This window comes from Camelus ferus, chromosome 2 (assembly GCF_009834535.1).
Source record: "Camelus ferus isolate YT-003-E chromosome 2, BCGSAC_Cfer_1.0, whole genome shotgun sequence".
Taxonomy (NCBI): Eukaryota; Metazoa; Chordata; class Mammalia; order Artiodactyla; family Camelidae; genus Camelus; species Camelus ferus.
The window spans coordinates 99160380-99179417 of NC_045697.1; the positions used below are offsets into that span (position 1 = coordinate 99160380).

General features: G+C 46.0%; 1 protein-coding gene and 1 long non-coding RNA gene across 5 annotated transcripts in view; both read right to left on the minus strand.

Annotated features, from left to right (window-relative positions):
- The window catches only part of LOC116658669, a 44230-nt gene extending 42831 nt beyond the window's left edge, over window positions 1-1399 (minus strand). Inside the window, exon 1 of the long non-coding RNA XR_004313907.1 lies at window positions 1084-1399. This is a non-coding gene — a long non-coding RNA (uncharacterized LOC116658669). The remainder of the gene's footprint in view (window positions 1-1083) is intronic.
- Window positions 1400-2477: 1078 nt separating this feature from the next.
- Window positions 2478-19038, minus strand: part of MAML3 (mastermind like transcriptional coactivator 3) — a 391314-nt gene continuing 374753 nt past the window's right edge. For 3 of the 4 annotated variants that reach the window (XM_032463840.1, XM_032463849.1, XM_032463844.1), the window contains exons 3-5: window positions 13382-13627; window positions 9268-9352; window positions 2478-6025 (exon numbers count right to left, since the gene is read on the minus strand). In XM_032463840.1, the coding sequence (XP_032319731.1) occupies window positions 5028-6025; window positions 9268-9352; window positions 13382-13627 (1329 nt within the window). In that variant the 3' untranslated portion in view covers window positions 2478-5027. The remainder of the gene's footprint in view (window positions 6026-9267; window positions 9353-13381; window positions 13628-19038) is intronic. The other variant, XM_032463842.1, reaches the window with a different exon arrangement.

Here is a 19038-nt window from a genome sequence, read left to right on the forward strand (position 1 = left end):
TGTGAACCTGAAATTTGTTGTCTAGCTTCTTTTATACTTAGAAGTATAAGTATATATAAGCACTTGTAAGTGCTTACTTTTAAGTCAAATAGTTACTTTACAAATTAATTTTCACATAAAGACAGAACCAGAGATCTCAAGAGTTTTTCCCCTTTTGGACACAGGTATTGAGACGCTCACACATTTCCCCCCAGATAAAAGCCAGATTGCTAAAGGCCCACTTTAATACACTAACAGAGCCATTAGGGTGCACTGTTCTCCAAATCTCAGTGGGTACTGAGCCCACACAGTGTTACAATTAAAAATATCATTTTCTTTCACTTATGGGAGCATAGCTGAAGATCTCCCAGTTTTGCAAAATATACCCTAGGGGCACGGTAATTATTCATGGCCGAGATTATCAGATATCAAGCACACAACAATTCAAACCAGTCTCTTAGATTCTCAGTTCTCTAGCCCCAAAACGGAAATTCCCAACCAATGCACCATCAATTTAAAAGGGGGAGAACCCCAACCAGCGCCCCATCAGAGATGAAGCTAAATGAAAGACCAAGGCTAGAAAGGGGAAAAAAAAAAAATCAGGTGAAGCCAACGCGATAGGGATATGCTGGTGTCATCACACGTGAGCTCCGTTACTTGCCAAAGACATCTCAATCCACCAATGTAAGTACTGACACACGCACAAACAACAAACATGGTCCCACAAAAGATCTCCTGAAAGAGAATGGACCCACAGTGGTTCCCATTGAGCCCAGAATGGCTCACTTCCCAGAAGGGAATGAGCCCAGGGTGTGTGGGTAGAATTTCCCCAATCTGCCCAAGCCAGAGTGGCTCACCCCAAAACAACACACTCAAAAACACAAACAACAAATAAACTACGATCACATAGAAAATCAGAGGAGGTATAGTTTAAAAATTCCACCTCCACTCCCAGATGAGGCCTCCAAACTGAAGGGCCCAGCTCCCGAAACAAAACAGAACCAGAGTGGCTCGCAATGAGCCCAGAGCGACTCACTTCCCGCAACAGGATGAACCCAGATGGGTGGAGAGAATTCCCAGCCTGAGCAAGCTGGAGCCACTCACCCCCAGGCGCCAACGACCGTGGACCGCAGCTCCGATGTGTCTCGGCTCCAAACAGCTTTGTACTGGGGAAGCTGGCCTGTTGGGGAGAGTCCTTCCTGGTTCCCTGGAGCGAAGTGAGCTGCAGCAGCTGCAGGACCTAGGGAAGGGGCCCCAGGCTGGGACTGACCTGCCAGAGCACGGCCTCCTCGCTGGCTTCTCCAAAACTGTTACTGTATGCAAGTTTTATGTGTCCCATGCATAGTGAGGCCAAACAAACCGAGAAGTCGGAGACCAGAGCAGAGAAAGGTTTACTGCAGGGCCGAGCAAGGAGAATACGTGGCTCATGGCTAAAAACCCAAACTCCTCAAAGGGTTTCAGCTGAGCATTTTCAAAGGCCACGTGAGAGAGGGGCGGCCCAGAGTCTGCAATCAGCTCGTGCACAATTCTGATTGGTTGATGGTGAGGCAACAGGGCGGTTAACAGTATCAGTTCTTAAACTGATAATGGTCTGTGGGCTATGTGCTAAGAAGAACCAAGTAGTTAATTGCTTCCATTTGGTGGTGGTTTTTAGCATCTGAAAAACTCAGGAAATATGCATGAGTTACTATTATCAGAGAGGACCTACAGTAGAGGTTATGGGGGTGGGGTCTGTCCCGGGAAGGCCCCCATAGGGTCCTGCTTGCCTACAAAAGAGCAAAAAGCCAAGCAAGGCGGCACCTTCTGGTAATTCCCAGCCTCTGCCTGATCCTGAAGGGGAGCTCAGAACAGAAATCCTATCTCAGGGTTTCTCCAGGCAAGTTAACTGGGCTCTCTCGTTCCTGCACCAGGAGGTCACTGACTAACAGCAATCTGGAGAGATATAAACTGCTAAGCACCGTTCAGCTCTCTGTGGGTGGTGCTGGCTACGCCAGGCCCTGGCACGAGGCCGTCCTCCAAAGAGGTGCAGCTGGGCTGGCAACATTGCGGCACACATGGTGTGCGTGCGTGTGCGTGCGTGTGTGCGTGCGCACCGATAGTGTCAAGGCCCCGTTGTTACTTTCCCCAATATATTCCTTGGGTTTTCTTCCTTTTCTAAATAAGGAGTTTACTATCAATTTTCCAAATTCTCAGAATGAACCAGGTGGAATTTGAATTGTCACAGTACTGAGTCTACAGATGGACTTCAGTCTAAAGCTGACTTTCCTCTCCTACCTCTGCCACATCCCCTAGAGTGCAAATAGAGAACGTTTTAGTTGTGCTGTTGAATTAAAAAGGCTGGGGATGACCGATAGATCTCTACTGTTACACAAATGTTTAAATAATATCAAAAATTTGAAACAAGAACTGCAGTTAATCAATTAAAACCCAGGCGTAATACATTTGCTTAATTAAGATTAGAGCAGCAGCGACAGACCTAAAATAAACTAAACGTTGGATTGGTTCAGATAATGATCTTTTATTTGTTTTTTTTTTTCTTTAAAAGTGGTATGTCAACATCACTTCATTTCTACATTTCAGAGTTCTGTACATTTCTTAAAAGGAAATAAGTAATGCTCATGTACAAAGTAAAAACAGAAAACTAGAAAAATCTGAATAAAATGGAGGAATTTGCCAAAGGTCATACAGTACAAATTAGTAATTAGATGTCATCTGAAGTGCAATACCACTGCTGGGACGATGAGTTAAGGAATGAAATAAAAATACTCTATTTTAAACAAACAGTATATATATATATTTATATGTATATTTTTTACAGATAGTAGACCCAGTGATATCTGCAGTATTGTAAAAACTTATTTACAAATAACTTTTTTAGACATTACATGTACATCAGCACCGTAGTAAAAACAAAAACAAAACAAAACAACCGTATTAAAATCTACCTCTCGATTTAGTTGGTCCCAGTACTGAGCATTTGGAGGAAGCTTTTAAAAGATAATGGAGCCCTCCCAACCCAACCTCCATCAGCCACCTCCAGTTTCTCATCATTGCTTATATATTTCCTGTACCTTTCAGAAAAAGGTAATTATATACTCTGTGTATTCGTGTTTACCTTTTTTTTTTTGGTTTTGGTTTTCATCTGTTTCCACTCAAGAGTTTTCCTGGTGGTAGCCCTCCCCACGCAGGGAGTTCACGGTCAGCCTGCTACCACCTCTTCCCAGAGGGAGCACAGCCCCTGCCTGGACCCTCACCCACCTGGCCGCCTCTGGTCTCTGTCCTGCCCTTTGCTGAGTAGATCTATGACCTTGGTACTTGGCAAGCAAGTCAAGAGCAGTGTTGGCCTGCCTGCTGCCCATCTGCCTCCTCTGCCCCAGCTTTTCATTCAAACCCCGTTCCTGACCTTCCCTGAGCGCAGCCAGTCCAGCTCCAGTGGTGGGGCCGGGGCTCTGGTGTGGCGAGTGACGACCTGTGGGTGCCCAGGAGGGAGCCTGCCTTTCAGACACGGAGGGCAGGGGTGGCAGGAGAAAAGCTCACACCACTCTCACTCACGAGGACAACGGTTATGCCAACGGGACGGTGGGAGGGGAGGCGAGGACGAACGGGACAAGCCTTATGACAGTGGAGGTTGTGGATCCCTTCCCACAGGCTTCAGTGAGGGATGATTCGGGTGAATTACAAAGAGAACAACTGTACAGAACTTCAGGAGTGGATTACTTTGCCCGTATGAAAGGAACCCTCCTTCCTCCTCTTCATCATCAAAAGGTGTGAGGTGGGGCAATTGATTTTTCAGTTCCTCATCTTCTTCCAGGGTTTGCAATTAGTCTTTCTGATAAGTAGGGATGAAGGGCTGGGCCGATTTTGGATCACCCTGGGGATTTTCCCAAAGGGAGCCAGAGCCGGCGACATCCAGGCCAGTCCCTCCTTGGTGTCCCAGAAGCAACAGGTGCGGCTTGTGTAAACCCATCACTGAAAAGCAGAGCAGCCCACTCAGTTCCAGGCAGAGAAAGAAAACTCCAGTGTTGCCTTTATATTTCAGGCATTGTCTAAGTTCTTCTGGCATTTATTTTGCCTCTGCTCTGGCTCCCTAAAGACAAAAGCTTCATTTCTTCTTGGATAGCCTGCAAGGAGATGCCAGGGCAGGCTGGGGTGGAGGCAAAGAGGGGCAAGGGCAGGGATGGGGAGAAAGGCTGTGCTGGCGGACACACAGCATCCAGCTGGGAACACCCCATCCTGTGGCTGCTGAGAGCAGATGGGAGTTGCCGAGAGGTATCGGGTCATACTGGGCCCCCGCAGGCTCCAGCCCAACTCCCCAGAGTGACGGTCACCACGGTCACCAGCAGAAGGCTGCCCGCCCAGGGCTGCGAGGACCCTTCTCCAAGCTCGCTTGGCTGTCCTTGGGAGGCAATGTCTCTAAACTTCCTGAGGGTCATTGAGGGCAGAAGACAGGCCTGTAGGATCCTGTGTTGTCTTCCTGTGACATCTCACTATTCTTGGTGCCTCCCTTCCCAACACAGTAGCATGTCTTGAAGCCGGACATCTCTTTGCAACCAGAGTTCAGCATTTCTGACGTGCGCTCTTGGCCTGTGCAACCACCCAGAAGCCTTCATGAAACTTCCCCCAGCCTGAGGCTCTTTCCTTCGTGTCTCCAAAGCTGCAGCCTCCGGTTCTGGACCAGGAGGGGCTGATGGCCACCTTGTGCTGGGCAGCAGTTGGTCTTGGCTGGAGCGGCTCACACTGGGCCGGGTGATCACAGGGAGGGCCCGGCAGAGGGGCTGCAGAATCATCTCCCCCATCTGCCTCAGGTGCGCCTCCCTCTCTCACAGGGTCCGCAGGGTGTCTCGTCTTGACTGCTGTGTGAAAGTCAGGTGAAATGAGGCCCACTGGGGCTGTGGATTGGTACCTGGATCTTCCACTGTCAGCTGGCTGCAGTTTTGCTCAGTTTACGTGGGTCAAAAAAACAAAAAAAACAAGGATGAGTCAACATCCTGTTTTTTGTGGTTGAAGCTTTAACCACTAGCGCTGTGGCTCCTGCGGGCCCCTCTTGACTAGGGGTTTCCAAACAATTCATCGAGCTCCTGCATCCACTCATCCCCCGGCCCACCTTTGATGATGGAGTCCACGAGATCTGCACTGTCTGAGAGGCCGGGGAAGGAAGCCCCTGCTGCGTCCCCACTGTAATTGTATGACATGTCCTGAGGGGGGTTCCGCTCATAGGCTTGGCTCTGGCTGCTTGGCGCAAAGCTGCCGCTGGGCATCTGCTGCTGTGCTGGGGGCTGGCTGAATGCGGGCAGGCCGGGTACACCCTGGCTTAGGCCAGACATGACCATCGGCCTGGCCTGGCTGGGGCCCTGCTGCCCTGGGAGCGGTGGCATAATCTGCCGACCCATGGCAGCCGGGTTGAGGGTTCTCACCACTCCAGTGTTGGCATCCACGACCTGGCTCAGTCCCTGTGGGAAGTGTTGCTTGGTCAGCCTCGGCTGGCCGGCTTGCAGTGGGTAGCTGGCACCGTTGTTGAATGATGCTAATTCTCCACTAGTCCTCCCGGGCATCCCCTGTAAGCTCCTCTGTTGCCAGCTCTGTGTTCCCTGCTGGACCGTTCCCATAATGCTCTGCAGCCTCGGTGGGCCCTGGGGCCTGGGCAAGGCCTGGCCGACCGGCCCCTTCATCTGCTGGTGCTGCTGGGTCATGGCTGAGTTCACCAGCATGCCCTGGCCAAAACCACTCACCATCCCGACCCCTTGCCCCGAGGTGGGCTGCCTCGGCCCCTGGGCTTGGTTGTGGGTGAGACTCATGCCACTTTGGTTTGGGTGCTGCAACATTTGGGTCATTCCTGTGCTCATACTGTACATTCCCGGTTGGCTGGGAGGCGTGGAGCTATAAGAGACCAGTCCCATCTCTGACTGGGCTGCTGCTGTGACCATTGTTCCTGGGTTCTGGGAGGGTCCCATTCCCATCATGCCTGCGTTCTGTGCCATCAACCGTGAAGTTCGCATGCTCTGGAGAGCTGCCTGGCTTCTCACGGCTGCTATATCCTGGGGAGACCCTGCAGGGAGAAAAGGACACACCTACTCACGCATCTCTATCAGCGATGCACTGTAACAAGCTGCTGGACTTCCCTTTGGGAATATAAAATTCTTTTATCTGAAAGGATCTACTCTGATAATGATGATTATTTTTCTGACTATAACATGCTGATTGTGAAAAAGTTGAAAATACTGAAAAGCACAAAGAAGAAAATTAAGTCACCCTAACTCCCACTATCCAGAGGTGACCACTGCTAACTTACATTAATATATAAATAGACACACAAAAATTGGGATCATACAGTACACATGCTTTTGCAGTTGACTTTTCCACTTGATAGACCCTGATATTATTTTTGTTCACATTCAGAAGCAAATTGTTTCTTACTCTTCTTAATATGATACCATCCTCAACCAGTAAGATACCATTTTTTTTTTTTTGGAGGTGTGAGGAAATTCACCTCCTGGGCTAAATTAGCAAGAAATGGCTGGTCACTTTGCATATCCTGTTTGTGAAGTGGAACATGGTTCAGTAGAGAATACTATCAATAAAGACCATTAGATTAATTTCCCTTAAGACTTGAGTAGGATTTGAGAGGTTAAAGGCCATCGCTTCTGCTAAGAAGCTGCTTCGACAGATGGGACATTTGTTTGGATCCCCTCTGTAGGTTTTCACATGCTCCAGATTCTCTGAATCATAACATGTCAGTGAGAACTGGCCAGCTTCCTGAGTCAGAAAAAGAAATCATCCTGTTACTTGCTACTTGGCAATGAACTTTATGTGTTTCTCCAGCAAAGGCCACTCCTTCAAATCAGCAGGGACCACTAAAGCGGTTTTAATGATGCTGCCTTAAAAGTTGGCCAGTCACTCAACCAAGTCACTCAATTCTATTTAGGCATTTGAGTGAATCCTTTTTTAAATGTTTCTAGGAAATTTCTAAACTAGCCAAGAGGATAAAAATGTCACCCTTTGAACCTCAGTCAATGTTGTCAAGGTCTAGGAGGTATACAAAAATGGGTTTTTCTGTGTCCCTGTTAATGATTAAATACATGAAAAAAAAAAAGAAAAATATTTTTTTTCCCTGGACATTTAAAAAAGGTACAGCATAGGAACCAACTGATATTCTAAGCAAATTTGATCCTCCCTGGAACTGGGATGAGAAACCAGATGAGAATAGTGTAACCTGGTTAAGCCTGGCACCTTGGCAGGCAACTAAAGTGTGTTTTTGTCTTCCTGATGGGGTTATTGATTTCTGGGCAGCAAATATGTCTCCATATTTTCTTTCTTTCTTTAAGAAAGAAAATTACAGGAATTTTGATTATGACTTAAGTTTTTGTGGCTTGAGATCAATACCACACTGCACTGAAAAATGAAATGGTCACTGTGTGGAAACCTCAAAGATCTGGGGGAGATCCCTAGAAACGTTTCCGTTTTTTTGTTTTAAGCTTAATCATATCTAAGTGGATTTAAAAAAAAATCAAAAGTCCCTGGTTAAACACTGGATGGTAGTATATATTGCAACTTGTAATCTTGTTATGAAGTTTTGTGACCTTAATGACTTAATTTATATCGACTGCATGGCCCATTTGATCAACTGTGGTAAATGGGTTATTGAGTTGCTTATAAAAAAAATTTAAGGGAAAAATATTGCTGACTCAGAGATTGATTGGATAGACCAAATTACATAAATAGGCTGCTGGAAACAGATGAAAGGACTTTCATATTTTGGACATTTTTGTTGTTAATTTTCAAATAAATATGTTGAGGGATTGGATACTGTCTGGACTAATTTTGTGAATGAGAAATAGTTTCTCTTCTTTAGAGGGCAGAAATGCTGCAGTGTCTTTTAAGAGGTATTGAAACATTAATCCAAGCCAACCATTATTTTTACGTAGTGTAAATGACTATGCTATCCAGATGTAATTCTTATTTTAAAAAAAGGACATTTTAATATCAGCATTCAGCACCGTATTTTCAACCTAGGAAAAATAAAAAGCTTCTTACTAATCTAGTTTTTATAATTTTAGGAATTTTAAATGTACAAAGGAAAAAAATTCAAATGCATTCAAAGAATTAACTTGTCTTTACCTGATGACTACATACGTTAAACAACAGGCTACTTTTTCTCCTTCTTTTTTAAATTTTTGTCTAAAACAGATATTACTGTGAGACACCATAGTCAAATTAATTTTCCTGTCTGCTGGTTAACATCACAGTGTCAAAGAAAATTTTCTATATTCAAATAAAAATGGTAATATGCAATTTATTCCCTAAAAGGATCCGTGTCTGTTTTCACTCACAAGAAGTCTATATTTATGAAAAACAAGCATTTCCCCATAGGCATGTAACACTGCCCAGAGGCACAAAACTCAGTAAGAAAAAGATAGTCATTAAAACCTTTGAAAAGTGTAGTGGTGAGAGAACCTATAGGTTCCTAACAGAACTTCTCTCCAAGGACAGTACTTCTTATCTATCAATTTGCTATTTTCCCAGGTACATAACATTATGATACCTTGGGTGTTAGTAAAATACGTGAAAATACTGAAGAGAGTAAAACAAAATTACCATTCAGCTCAGGAACTCTGAAATGTCACGGGTTGTTTAGCTTCAGTGTAGCTACATTTTTAGGTTAATTACCTGTGATTTGGGGTTTCAGAAAAGATCAAAGAGCAGACCTTTTCTTTAAACTGGACCCAAGCATTAAGAATATAGAGGAGTTATTCAACTCCTTTGTCCATTTATTCTAAAAAATAATACATGAGTTACAAACCTAGAAAACTCAAGGGACACTATGCCAGGTTTATCAGATTCAATGGTTTTAGTTAGTTCATAATATAAAGGACCAGTTCTCGAAGTGTGGCCCTTGGGCCAGCAACATGGGGAACTTGTGAGACAGGCAAATCCCACCCACCGCCGGCACCGAGATGACAAGACATAAACCAGGCGATATTGGGTGAAAAGACACCTGCATGTCTTTTTCGGTTATTAAACTACTGAAATACTTCTGTACTTTTGGTAAGGAACAGCTGTCCCAGTCCCACCCCGACAGCCACCCGACCCCTCCGTGGGCCCACCAACATCTCCCTGGGGCCCAGTGACCAAAAGGTTATCACCTGGCATTCTGATTGGTTGGTACCTTTCATTCTTAAACACTGTTAATGTTACTGGGACACAAACACAGCACACGTGGCATTGTCACTGGCTCTACATTCACGTATGCTTCCCAGTTGGAAGGTACACAACAGCAGGGGTGTGCCTCACCTTGAAACTGGTTGACCTGCTGCACTGGGTACGGATTCCGCTGCTGCTGGAGGTGCTGCCGGGGTAAATGTGGTTGCTGCAACTGCTAAAAGACAGAGGACGAGAAGGGCGGGAAGGTGAGATGAGAGACAGCGTGCAATTAAAGATCCTGGAGATGCTGAGGAAGGCAGTTTTCAAAAACTCAACTCTGAATTGAAGGTAACATTCATATAGGTAAGTGCAAAGCATATAGCATCCGTGTACAGTGTGATGGGTTTTCACAGGTGAACACGCTCCTGGGAAACAGCACCTGGATCAAGAAACAGAACCCTGCGAGGAGCCCTCATGCCCCTTTGCAGTCATTACTTTCATCTGACCCGCTGGAACCACTATCCCAAGCTAACAACAGATGAGTTACGTCTGCTTCTGTACTTTATAGTAGGGGGTTTACACAGTGTATTCGAGTCTGGCTTTTGTGTCTGGCTCTTTGGTTTAATTGTATATGAGAGCTTCATCCACAGTGATGCGTGCAGTGTGGTCTGTTAATTCTCACTGTTGAGCACTAGTCCCTCACATGAACACACCAAGATTTATTTACCTGTGCACCAGGGATGGTTATTTAAGGGTGCTTCCAGGTTTAGGCTGTCACAGATACCACTGCTATGAGCATCCTTGATCAACATCTGTGGCTCTTCTGCTGTGTGGACTCGCTGGCTTATGAGGAAGGAGCAGTGAAGGAGGCAGCTCTGACTCTGATATTCCAACATCAGCCCGCATGCTTTCCTCATGCTGGGGACTGAGCTCAAACGGACAAGCAACTAATTTTTAATGACCGAAATAGATGCTTCGGGTATAAGAAGATGGGATTCTCAGAAACTACACAAAAGTCTCCTTTTATTCCCAGGAAGCCATACTGCCTGCAAAACACATCTCCACAAGCCAGATACACAGCATTTACTGCCTTGTGGAGACCGTGAGGGGTTCCACGTATACCGCGGGCCAGGAGGCTTGCGTTTGAGTTTTTCGTCTTACTGTCACGGGGATTCTGCTCGGTCAACCCTGTTGCCAATATACTGGGAAGGCTATTATGACCATTATCATGCTGTACGTGAAAAAGGGAGAGAAAATCAGAATATGGTGGAAAGAGCAAAGGAAGGGGTTTTAGTTCTAGGTCTGCGGTCAAATAGCTGCGTGACCTCTGGCACGTTGCTTAACCTCCTTCTGCAGCTGCTAAATATTCATTAAGCACCTTTCATCTGCAAGGGTTCTAAAAACATAGACGAGGGCCAGGCTCTTAAGAGTGTTCATTACAAAAATAACACACATTGACCACTTCTTAACACATGTGTTTATTTCTATTTTTTCTCTTGTTTTTGTTCCTGGGCAGCTCTGTAATTTTCCTTTTCTTTCTTTCTTTTTTTCCCCTTTTTCTTGACAAGGCCAGTCAGCACTCTGGCAACCAAAGGAAAGAAGAGCCTGTGTTCACCCCATCCTGTGGTGCCTACCACGGTGTTTTGCACAAAACTAGTGAAATGAATTAACTGTGTAGACACACTGTAGACAAGAAACCATGCTAATCTTTTAGGCAGCAATAATAAGAACGTGATTGAGAGTAAGCTGAGCATTTAAAAGCTTCTTCTCAGTCCAAACTTCCTAGATTATGTAAGAATGTAACTGTTCCACTTACAGCTGCAAATAGGCGCTGGGGGTTGTCAGTCAGGAGTCAGGGGGCCCGGGTTATAGTCCTGGCTCTGCCTCTCTCTGCCTGATTCAAAAAAATCACATAAGCCCCTGCCTCAGTTTCCTCCTGTGTAAAATAAAGGGACTTCATGATCCCCAATGTTTGTTTCATATCTAAAATATCAGGTTCCATTGCAACTCTGTGAATAGATGGGAGTCAACACCTCTGTGCTCTCTGAGAATAATGCATTAAATGTTAATTCCCACCTGCTTTCAACCAGCTCTGTTCTGATTGCTAAGTCCGCTGAGAATCATTTGAAAGTGCCCAAAGATATGCAAGCTCCCAGTCCTTCTGTTTCCCCTCACATGCCCTTTCGGAAACCCAAGCATTCCCAGTAGGCGGTTTGCAAAACTGAAAAGTGTTAGGAGACTTTCACTGTTGTTGCACGGCCCAGGAAAATCAGCGTGGCGTCGATGTGGCCACAGTCATTCTAAAACAATGAGCGAAGAGCCACAGGGCGCCCACGTCAATAAGCACTGTCTCCAGGTGCAGGATGAGGGGCCACATCTCGCGGCTTCGTTTCCGGGCTGGTCCCACAGGACGGCTGGCACGTGCGGCTGCAGCTCTTGCACCGCGTTCTGTGATGCCGGGGTCACGTGACAGGCCCCAACCTACGTCTGTGCAGTTTCTCAAGGATTTTACACACATGACTCATGGGAGCATCAGGAGGGAGGCTGGGAAATGATGAAAACCTAACTTGGCAGATGAGGAGTGAGGTTAGGTTTTTCCAAAATCATACCACAAGCAAAAGATGTGACTCAGAGTAAACTGTTCTTTCCTCGGTCCCTCTTCATCTCTTGTTACACACAGTCATTAAGGAATTATACTTACTACTATTATTTTTTGCAATTTCCCATTTCCTCGTCTTTTCTAAGGAGTCCTATGTCTGTCTTTCCGTGTCCTGGGTTCTGAGGGGTCGCACATGCTCTCACCTCATGGTCTGTGGGTGCCATCCTGTGGCAACTCCCCTGTCTCCCTCATTCCTGGGGCTGCCTGACCTCGCCATGTGGGGACACCCTTGGGCTGGTACAGCCGTACTCGGCCTGGTTACCCCCCATTCCCTCTGCATCTTGGTCACAGTATCAGGCACACTTGAAATTGCCTGGGATTGGCTGAGGAGAGGATTTGCAAAGCCCAGCGTCCCTGCAGCAGCTCCATTTACCACTGCCTCAGAGAGATTAGCGTGGCTCCTTGTCACACACCTTATGCAGGGTGAGAGGGATAGAGGTTTGTTTGCACAAGAGCTGCCAGGCAGCTGACTGACCTCGGTAAAAAGGGAGATAATTACACAGCTGTTCAGGAACAAAAGCAAAAAGGGAACATAAGTGAACTGTGCTCAATGGTACAATTTTTCTATTTGGGGGATGACTGGTGTCACTTTGAATGGCTGCTCTTGGTTAGTAAGGACCTCAATGCACCTTGTGTCCTACACAGTATCTTGTATAGATATGGTGGAGGATATTTAATAAATTTCCAAAATTCTGATCCTACTAGGAACATTCTAGAAGGGTAACTGTGGGCGTGAGCCTTAGATGACAGCCTCACATCTCCTATAATAGAAGGGTGTGATGCAATGGACCACCCCCCACAGAAGCTAACTAGGGACCTCCTGTGGAAGGTCTCAGGCCTTTCCTGGGATAACACTAAATCAGGCATGGGCATCTTGAAAAAACAAAACGCACTGAAACTTAGGGCAGCCAGCAGGGAAGGCTTTCTTTCAAAGCTGAAGGAATTATATGTCAAGGGTGGTCAAAGATGTCTAGGGTAAAGCTTTCTGTGTATTAGGCCTTCCTTTAACTCAAAGATTTCCTGAACTGTTTTAAAAGCTGCTGGGAATTTTCTCAAGTTTGCACCCTTTCTGTGACCCTGAGTTCAGGTTTCCAGGTAGTTCTGTGGGCCCTATTATCCTGCTATTGTTCCCGTTCCATTGTTCATGACCAATTCTCTAAGAATTCTCCTCAATCCCTCCTTTTGACACTTTCCTCCAAGAAACAAACTTCTCTGAATTATTTTCTTTTTTCTCCAGGCTGGAAATATTAGAGTTTGCGAAGACTGTGAACCAGCCCCCTCCCATCACTGTCCCCCATGCTGATTACACAGACCCCTGCACCAGAAACCAGAAGAAAAGAGCCAGCCTTAAATGGAAGAAGGGTCTCTGGCAAATGGGTCTTCAAACGGATGGTGGAAGCCTGTCTTTTAAGAACAAATGAATTCGTTCTAAGAAAAAGCCCAGCTAATTGAAGGGTCTAAATTCTGCAGGTTCTTCTGCAGATCTCGGAAAGGCTGGCTTGTGAATTTCTTGATGAAGGACATGAACTGAGGTGCCCTCACAGACACCAGGCGCGGGATAAATGTTTGCTGAACGAATGACTCACACCATGGGCGCTGTGCTACCTGCTCGGCCAGAATCTGCTGCTGCTGCTGCTGCTGCCTCTGCTCCCGCAGGAACTGCTGCTTCTGCTGCTCCATCAGCTGGGCCCGCTGATCAATGAGCATCTGCTTCATGATGGCTGCCTGGGGCTGGCTGCCCAGGAAGCCGGGACCCGCGGGACTGGCTCCCGAGACCATGCCGCCGGAGCCTGGGGGCATGGAGGACTGCATGGGGCCCGTGGTCCTCGGAAGCCCCACCGGGTGCTGCTCCTGGGAGGACAGGAAGAGAAGAGAACGCAGCGATTCCACATCTGAAGGGAAGCGTGGGGGAAGAGAGATGGGGCAGGTCCCCGGCTTGTGGACCTGCGGGATCCTGAGTGGCACACGTTACATTTCCATAAAATAACCCAGTGGTCCTCAAACCTAGCCTGACCACAGTGAGAGTGGAGAGGCTACAGGGGACAGTAATAGAGCAGGGCTCTGGGGAACCTGAGACCAGGTCCAGTTGTTTTCGATGGGACTGGCTAAGGAACAAGAACTGGGTTTTCAGCTAATAATCCGAGTGCCTCCAAAGGAAAAGGAATAAATCCTTGGGGGCGGGGCTCACCTTGAACCTGGAATGAGACAGCCTTGACCTTACCTCTTAATCCTTCCTGCCTACCTGGCCAAAATGGGCTTCTTATGCTTCCATATCTTGGTAATTATAAATAATGTTGCTGTTACTAGTGGGGTGTAAGTATCTCTTTGAGTTAATTCTTATTTTGTGGTTGGCTTTATTCCTTTGATAACTATGTAAGTTTAAAAAGCTAAAGCTCTAAACGTTCTTAGAAACAACCAACAGTACATATATGTAAATTTAAAAATATGTGCAGTATACTGTATATATGTATTTACATGCAATATATTGTATATGTGCAGCCAAATTGTAACAATTCTACCTAATAAAACTGAAAAATGAGAAAAAAAATGGGCTTCTTTGCTGGTAGGAGAGACGTTTACAGAAGACTGCTGGAATTTATTAATCAACAGATCAGCTATTTGATGGAATTCTAATTAATTGTGCTATTTGAAAACTTTGACATATGTAAAAAAAAAATCCTGCTAATGAGAATTGTTGATGGTGAGAACTGGGAGTGTGTTACACAGACCAAAGACATGTAATCTCCTAACATCTTTAAAAATAGAATCGAGTCTCCTATGTCTGGGATAATTTAAATGTGGGGAGTTGAACTGGGTCTCGATTCTACAATTATGTGTCAGTCAGTCAATGATGGCAAGTTTTAAGGACTGTCCTTAAGGAATAGGAGGTAAAGTGGCAGAGAACTACTCACACATAGCCCAAGTGACTACTGGGAGAAAGTACTCAGAGGGGAACCCTGTAACAGCCCACGGTGTAGACCATTAGGGGGAAATAGCTGATGGGAAAAGTAGGTGTGTGACCATAAGATTTCGTTTTCTTTCTTTCCTGTTCATTCTATCAGGCATACCTGGCAACAGCCAAGTATAGTCTGAACATTCTGCAGAAAGGTTCCTTTTGATTCACTCAAGTTTCAAGTAATTTATCTGGACAAAGACTGGCCGCTGAGAGGTACACAAATGAAATGGGCATGTGTGTAAGGACATACATAGTCATACTGAGGCCTGATGATGAGACTTAGCTCAGGAGAAATGAATGTGAATAAATCCATAGTTACTCACATTTTTTTTTAATCCAGGCAAACTGGACTTTAAAATATTTCTTCATTGTAAAATCCAGATGTTCATTCCCCCCCCCCACACTGGTATTATTTCCAGTTATTTGGGGTGAAGGAAATTAATATTATACAGATGTACACACAAAAGTGATTACCTTAACTGGATGTTGTAGTAGTTATCACAATTTATATGTTACTTTTATTTGCAATGGCATGTCCGTCATTACTGATGCATTCCTTCATCAGTGCATTCAACTAGCCTGCTTTATGAACAACATGAATTTTATCTGTCTCTTCTGAGCCATCCTAAATGACAAACAGAGTGCAGTCAAATGGGATTTTAATATTTTTCCTCTTTTTGCTTTGCTCCCTCTTCAGTGTCGGTGCAGTCAGTCACACTGCAGCCTCCTCTCAAAACATACAGTTGTGTTTGATCGCTGTCCCTCCTGGAGACATGGCCCTGCACTGGAGTCCCTGGAGCCCGGGCCCGCTGTACCCCTGCCCTCTACCGCGTGGTGCTCAGCCACTCATGCTCTTCTTTCCAGCTGTGAGATTCCTAAACTGCATTTTCAGGGGCCCTTCTTCCCTCCCTCTGCCACCCAAACAAAATAAAACCAGCAACACAAACAACAAACAAAAATTCATTACTCCTCTCATCCAGGAAACAAGAGCCTAAGCAGTCCTGGTGCGTTAGTGCGGTAGCCCAGGTCACATGGTCGGTAAATGGAAGAACCAGAACCTGCAGACCTGGAACACTGATCTTGAGTCTTCACAAGTATTGAGTATTCCTTCCACAAGCACAGGCCTGTCCCAGACTATGGGTCCGTAGTGCCAAGTATGCACCTAAGAATTGCCTGTAGACTAAATAGATAGTATGTCTCCTATAAATGTACTGTGTTCTAGTTTTCAAATGTCAGTGTGTTGTTGCTGAAGTTAAAACTTCTTGTCTTTGTGTTATTTTCTCTGGACACAGACAATTATGAGGTAGAGAGCTATGAAATATTTATGTTAATAAAAGACCTTATGTTCAACAGTGCCAGGAACTTTATGCTACCAATAAATTTACTTTATGACTGACTCCTGCAGAGGTCAAGATATTTCAGTCTTTTCTTTCCCCCCAAACTTGCTACCTGTTTTCCAAACCCTTCCTTCCAATGGGATAAAGCTGTTTGTCACTACTTTAGGAGACAGATGTCTGATTGACCTAACACTTTAACAAATGAACTCACACTGAAGTATAGATAGTTAACCAATCAGCAAAAATACAAATACAGTTTTTTTATGTGTATTTCAGTATATTTGCTACTTCTCAATTTTGATAAGGAGGAGAGAGTTGGAAAGAAAATGAGACCCAAGGGAAGATTAAGTTTTCTTCAGCTTGCTTTTATGAGAGGACTGGTCTGGGCTGGCTCCGTTTATCCTAGTGCACTTTGAGATATTCTTGTCCTGTGTGACCAGCCCCCATGTGACTGGTGAGCTTGCCCAGAAGTGGTAAGTAGTGATATGTTGCTTTCCTAGCCTTCTCTCTACTCGGAAAGAAAGGGAGAGGCAAATGAGGTGATGACGTCTACTCACCTGAGCACTTGCAGTCCCTGCCTTTTTGGAGCAAAAAGAAATACAGGTATCCCCTACTTTTTGAAAGTTCACCTTACAACACTTCACTTATATGAAAGACCTACACGAGTACCTGTTTGGGCTAATCAAAAGAAATCTGAAGAGGATTTTCGCTTTTATGAAAAAAGGTGAAAATTTAAAATAGCGTTCAGTGTTTGTTTTGCAGAGTGATTACAGAGGCAGCGGGAAACCCTGGCGGCGAGAGTGGCGCCACCAAGCTGCTTCCCTGGGAACTACACTCAGCATCTCAGTATCAAGCTACCATAGCTTTGAAGTGTCTGTGAGCATCTATGCTTTATCTATAATTATTTTGCACATTCTTAGCAAGATGTGTTCTAAGGTACTTGCTTCTTCACTTTAAGCTGGTTCGGCTTAGGAAAGGTTTCATAGGAACAGCTCTGTTTCAGATGGGTGCGGGAGGAGGGGACCTGTATGTACTTCAAAAGCACAGTAGGGGGAAAAAACCTTCCCAAAGGGATAGTCCAGTTATTACTTTTCAGAATTATATATTTTCCCAAATGGTTCTCTCTCAAAGGTTTTGCCTTCAAGTTTCTCACTGAAGGCCTGAAGACCAAGAGGCAGGAGGGCTATGTGCATTTTTAAAGGACTGCCTTCCATATGAAACATCCCCGAGTCTACGCTGATACACCTTTAGGACTTTCCCAGCCATCTCTGCTGCATTCAACAGCAGGTGAGTGACACCTAGAGCCCCAGCCTCGGGTGTGTATGCCAAATGTGAAAACCAACCAAGTGACTCACCTTACAAATTGAGCTGGCTGAGGCCATTAGCCGTTTCATATGACATGGTGGCTTTTAACCTCCAGTCTAAGAGGGCTTAATGAGCAATAGTCTGTGGAATTTCAGGACTTCAAACCACTGCTCTCATTTCTAAGGAGGACACACACTGTGTGCAATTAGAGAAAACCAGGCTGTGCTTTCGTCACCAGAAATGTAATGCCTTGAAGCCAAATGATACATTATTTTTAGTTTTAATTACTAGCTTGTTCTCCACTCCACCCCCTGCCCAACGACCTCCCTTGCCTTCTACCCAGAATCCTAATTCAGCCTCTTCCCCTCAGAAATCCAATTGACTACATAGATCTTCATTGCTCCCCAAAGCTCTCACTCTTCAGTAAAATAAAGGGAGGGGGAAAAAATCAAAACCATTGAACCTATTTTACTTATCTTCTGCTCCAGGGAAAAGATCTTAGCAATTTTCTAAGGGCTGGAGAGAGGTAGGAGGTGTAAAAAACACCCGACCTCCCCCAAAGAGGCAGTTTTCTACTTCAAAAAACAGCTGTGGTAAAAATATCTCCCAAGAGCAGCCAGCTGTTTATTTATAAATCTGAGCGTAGGGAAGCTTTATTTCTCCTTCGTGTTTTCAAGAACACGAACCGTGTTTGGCTGAGATGGGCCCAGGATGCTGCGGCGAACCAGACTGTAGTCTCCTTAGCGAAAGGGTTGCAAAAGGCTGCCAGCGGCGATGAGACTGAGGTGATGGGACTTCGCGGAGAACTGGCTGGAGGACGCCCAGGGCTTCAGCCTTTTTTCAGGTGTTCTCGTCGGAGAACAAGGAGCAGCTGCTGTTCTCCCTCTGCCCCAGCAGATGGTGGTGTCAGCCCGGTCCTCGCTGCCAGCCCGCCCGCTCCGCCCGCGCGGTGTGTCCCCCCACCCCCAGCTTGCAGATGGCTTAATCATGACTCGCCTTCCTCCCCCTCCCGTCCCCCCGCCCTGCGCGTCTGGGCTAACGCTGCGAGCGTGGAGCCAGGCAGTCAAGTGTTACTGCGTACAGCAGGTAGCCTGGCAACTGAGAGCATAATACCGAGCAGATGGTGTTCGCACGGCGTGATGGACATCACACACGACAGCCTGAGACAATCCAGGAATTCCCTGGTGACTCGAGGCCCTCTTTACACAAAATGAGTTCTCTCTCCATTGCCGTGTATCTCTAGGGTTATCTCCCCCCTCTCTCTGACTGACACTGAACTGGTTTCTTATTACCGACTTTGCTTCTAGCCCGAGGGGAGGGAGATTTCACGTTGGGGTGGGGGAGGCCGTGGAAAGAAATGGAAGGGCTGAGAGCGGGAGGAGATGATGGGGGGTGATGGCGACCCGTGAGTGTAGGGACAGTGGCGTAACTCAGACCCTGGGGCGGATCGTCCAACAGGGACAGGGTTTCCCGTAGTCCTGGCTGCGCGAAGCCAGCGCAGGGAGGGCAGCGGTGGGGGCGAGCGTGGGCTCAGTGTCTCTGCATCGCAAGGACTACGAAGAGCCTAAATGAAATTTAGAATTTTACTTAAAAAGTCCCCTGGGGCGTAATTTAGCCTCTCGACTCAAGCCTATATTCTTACAAGTCCTCAGGGAACTCTAAGA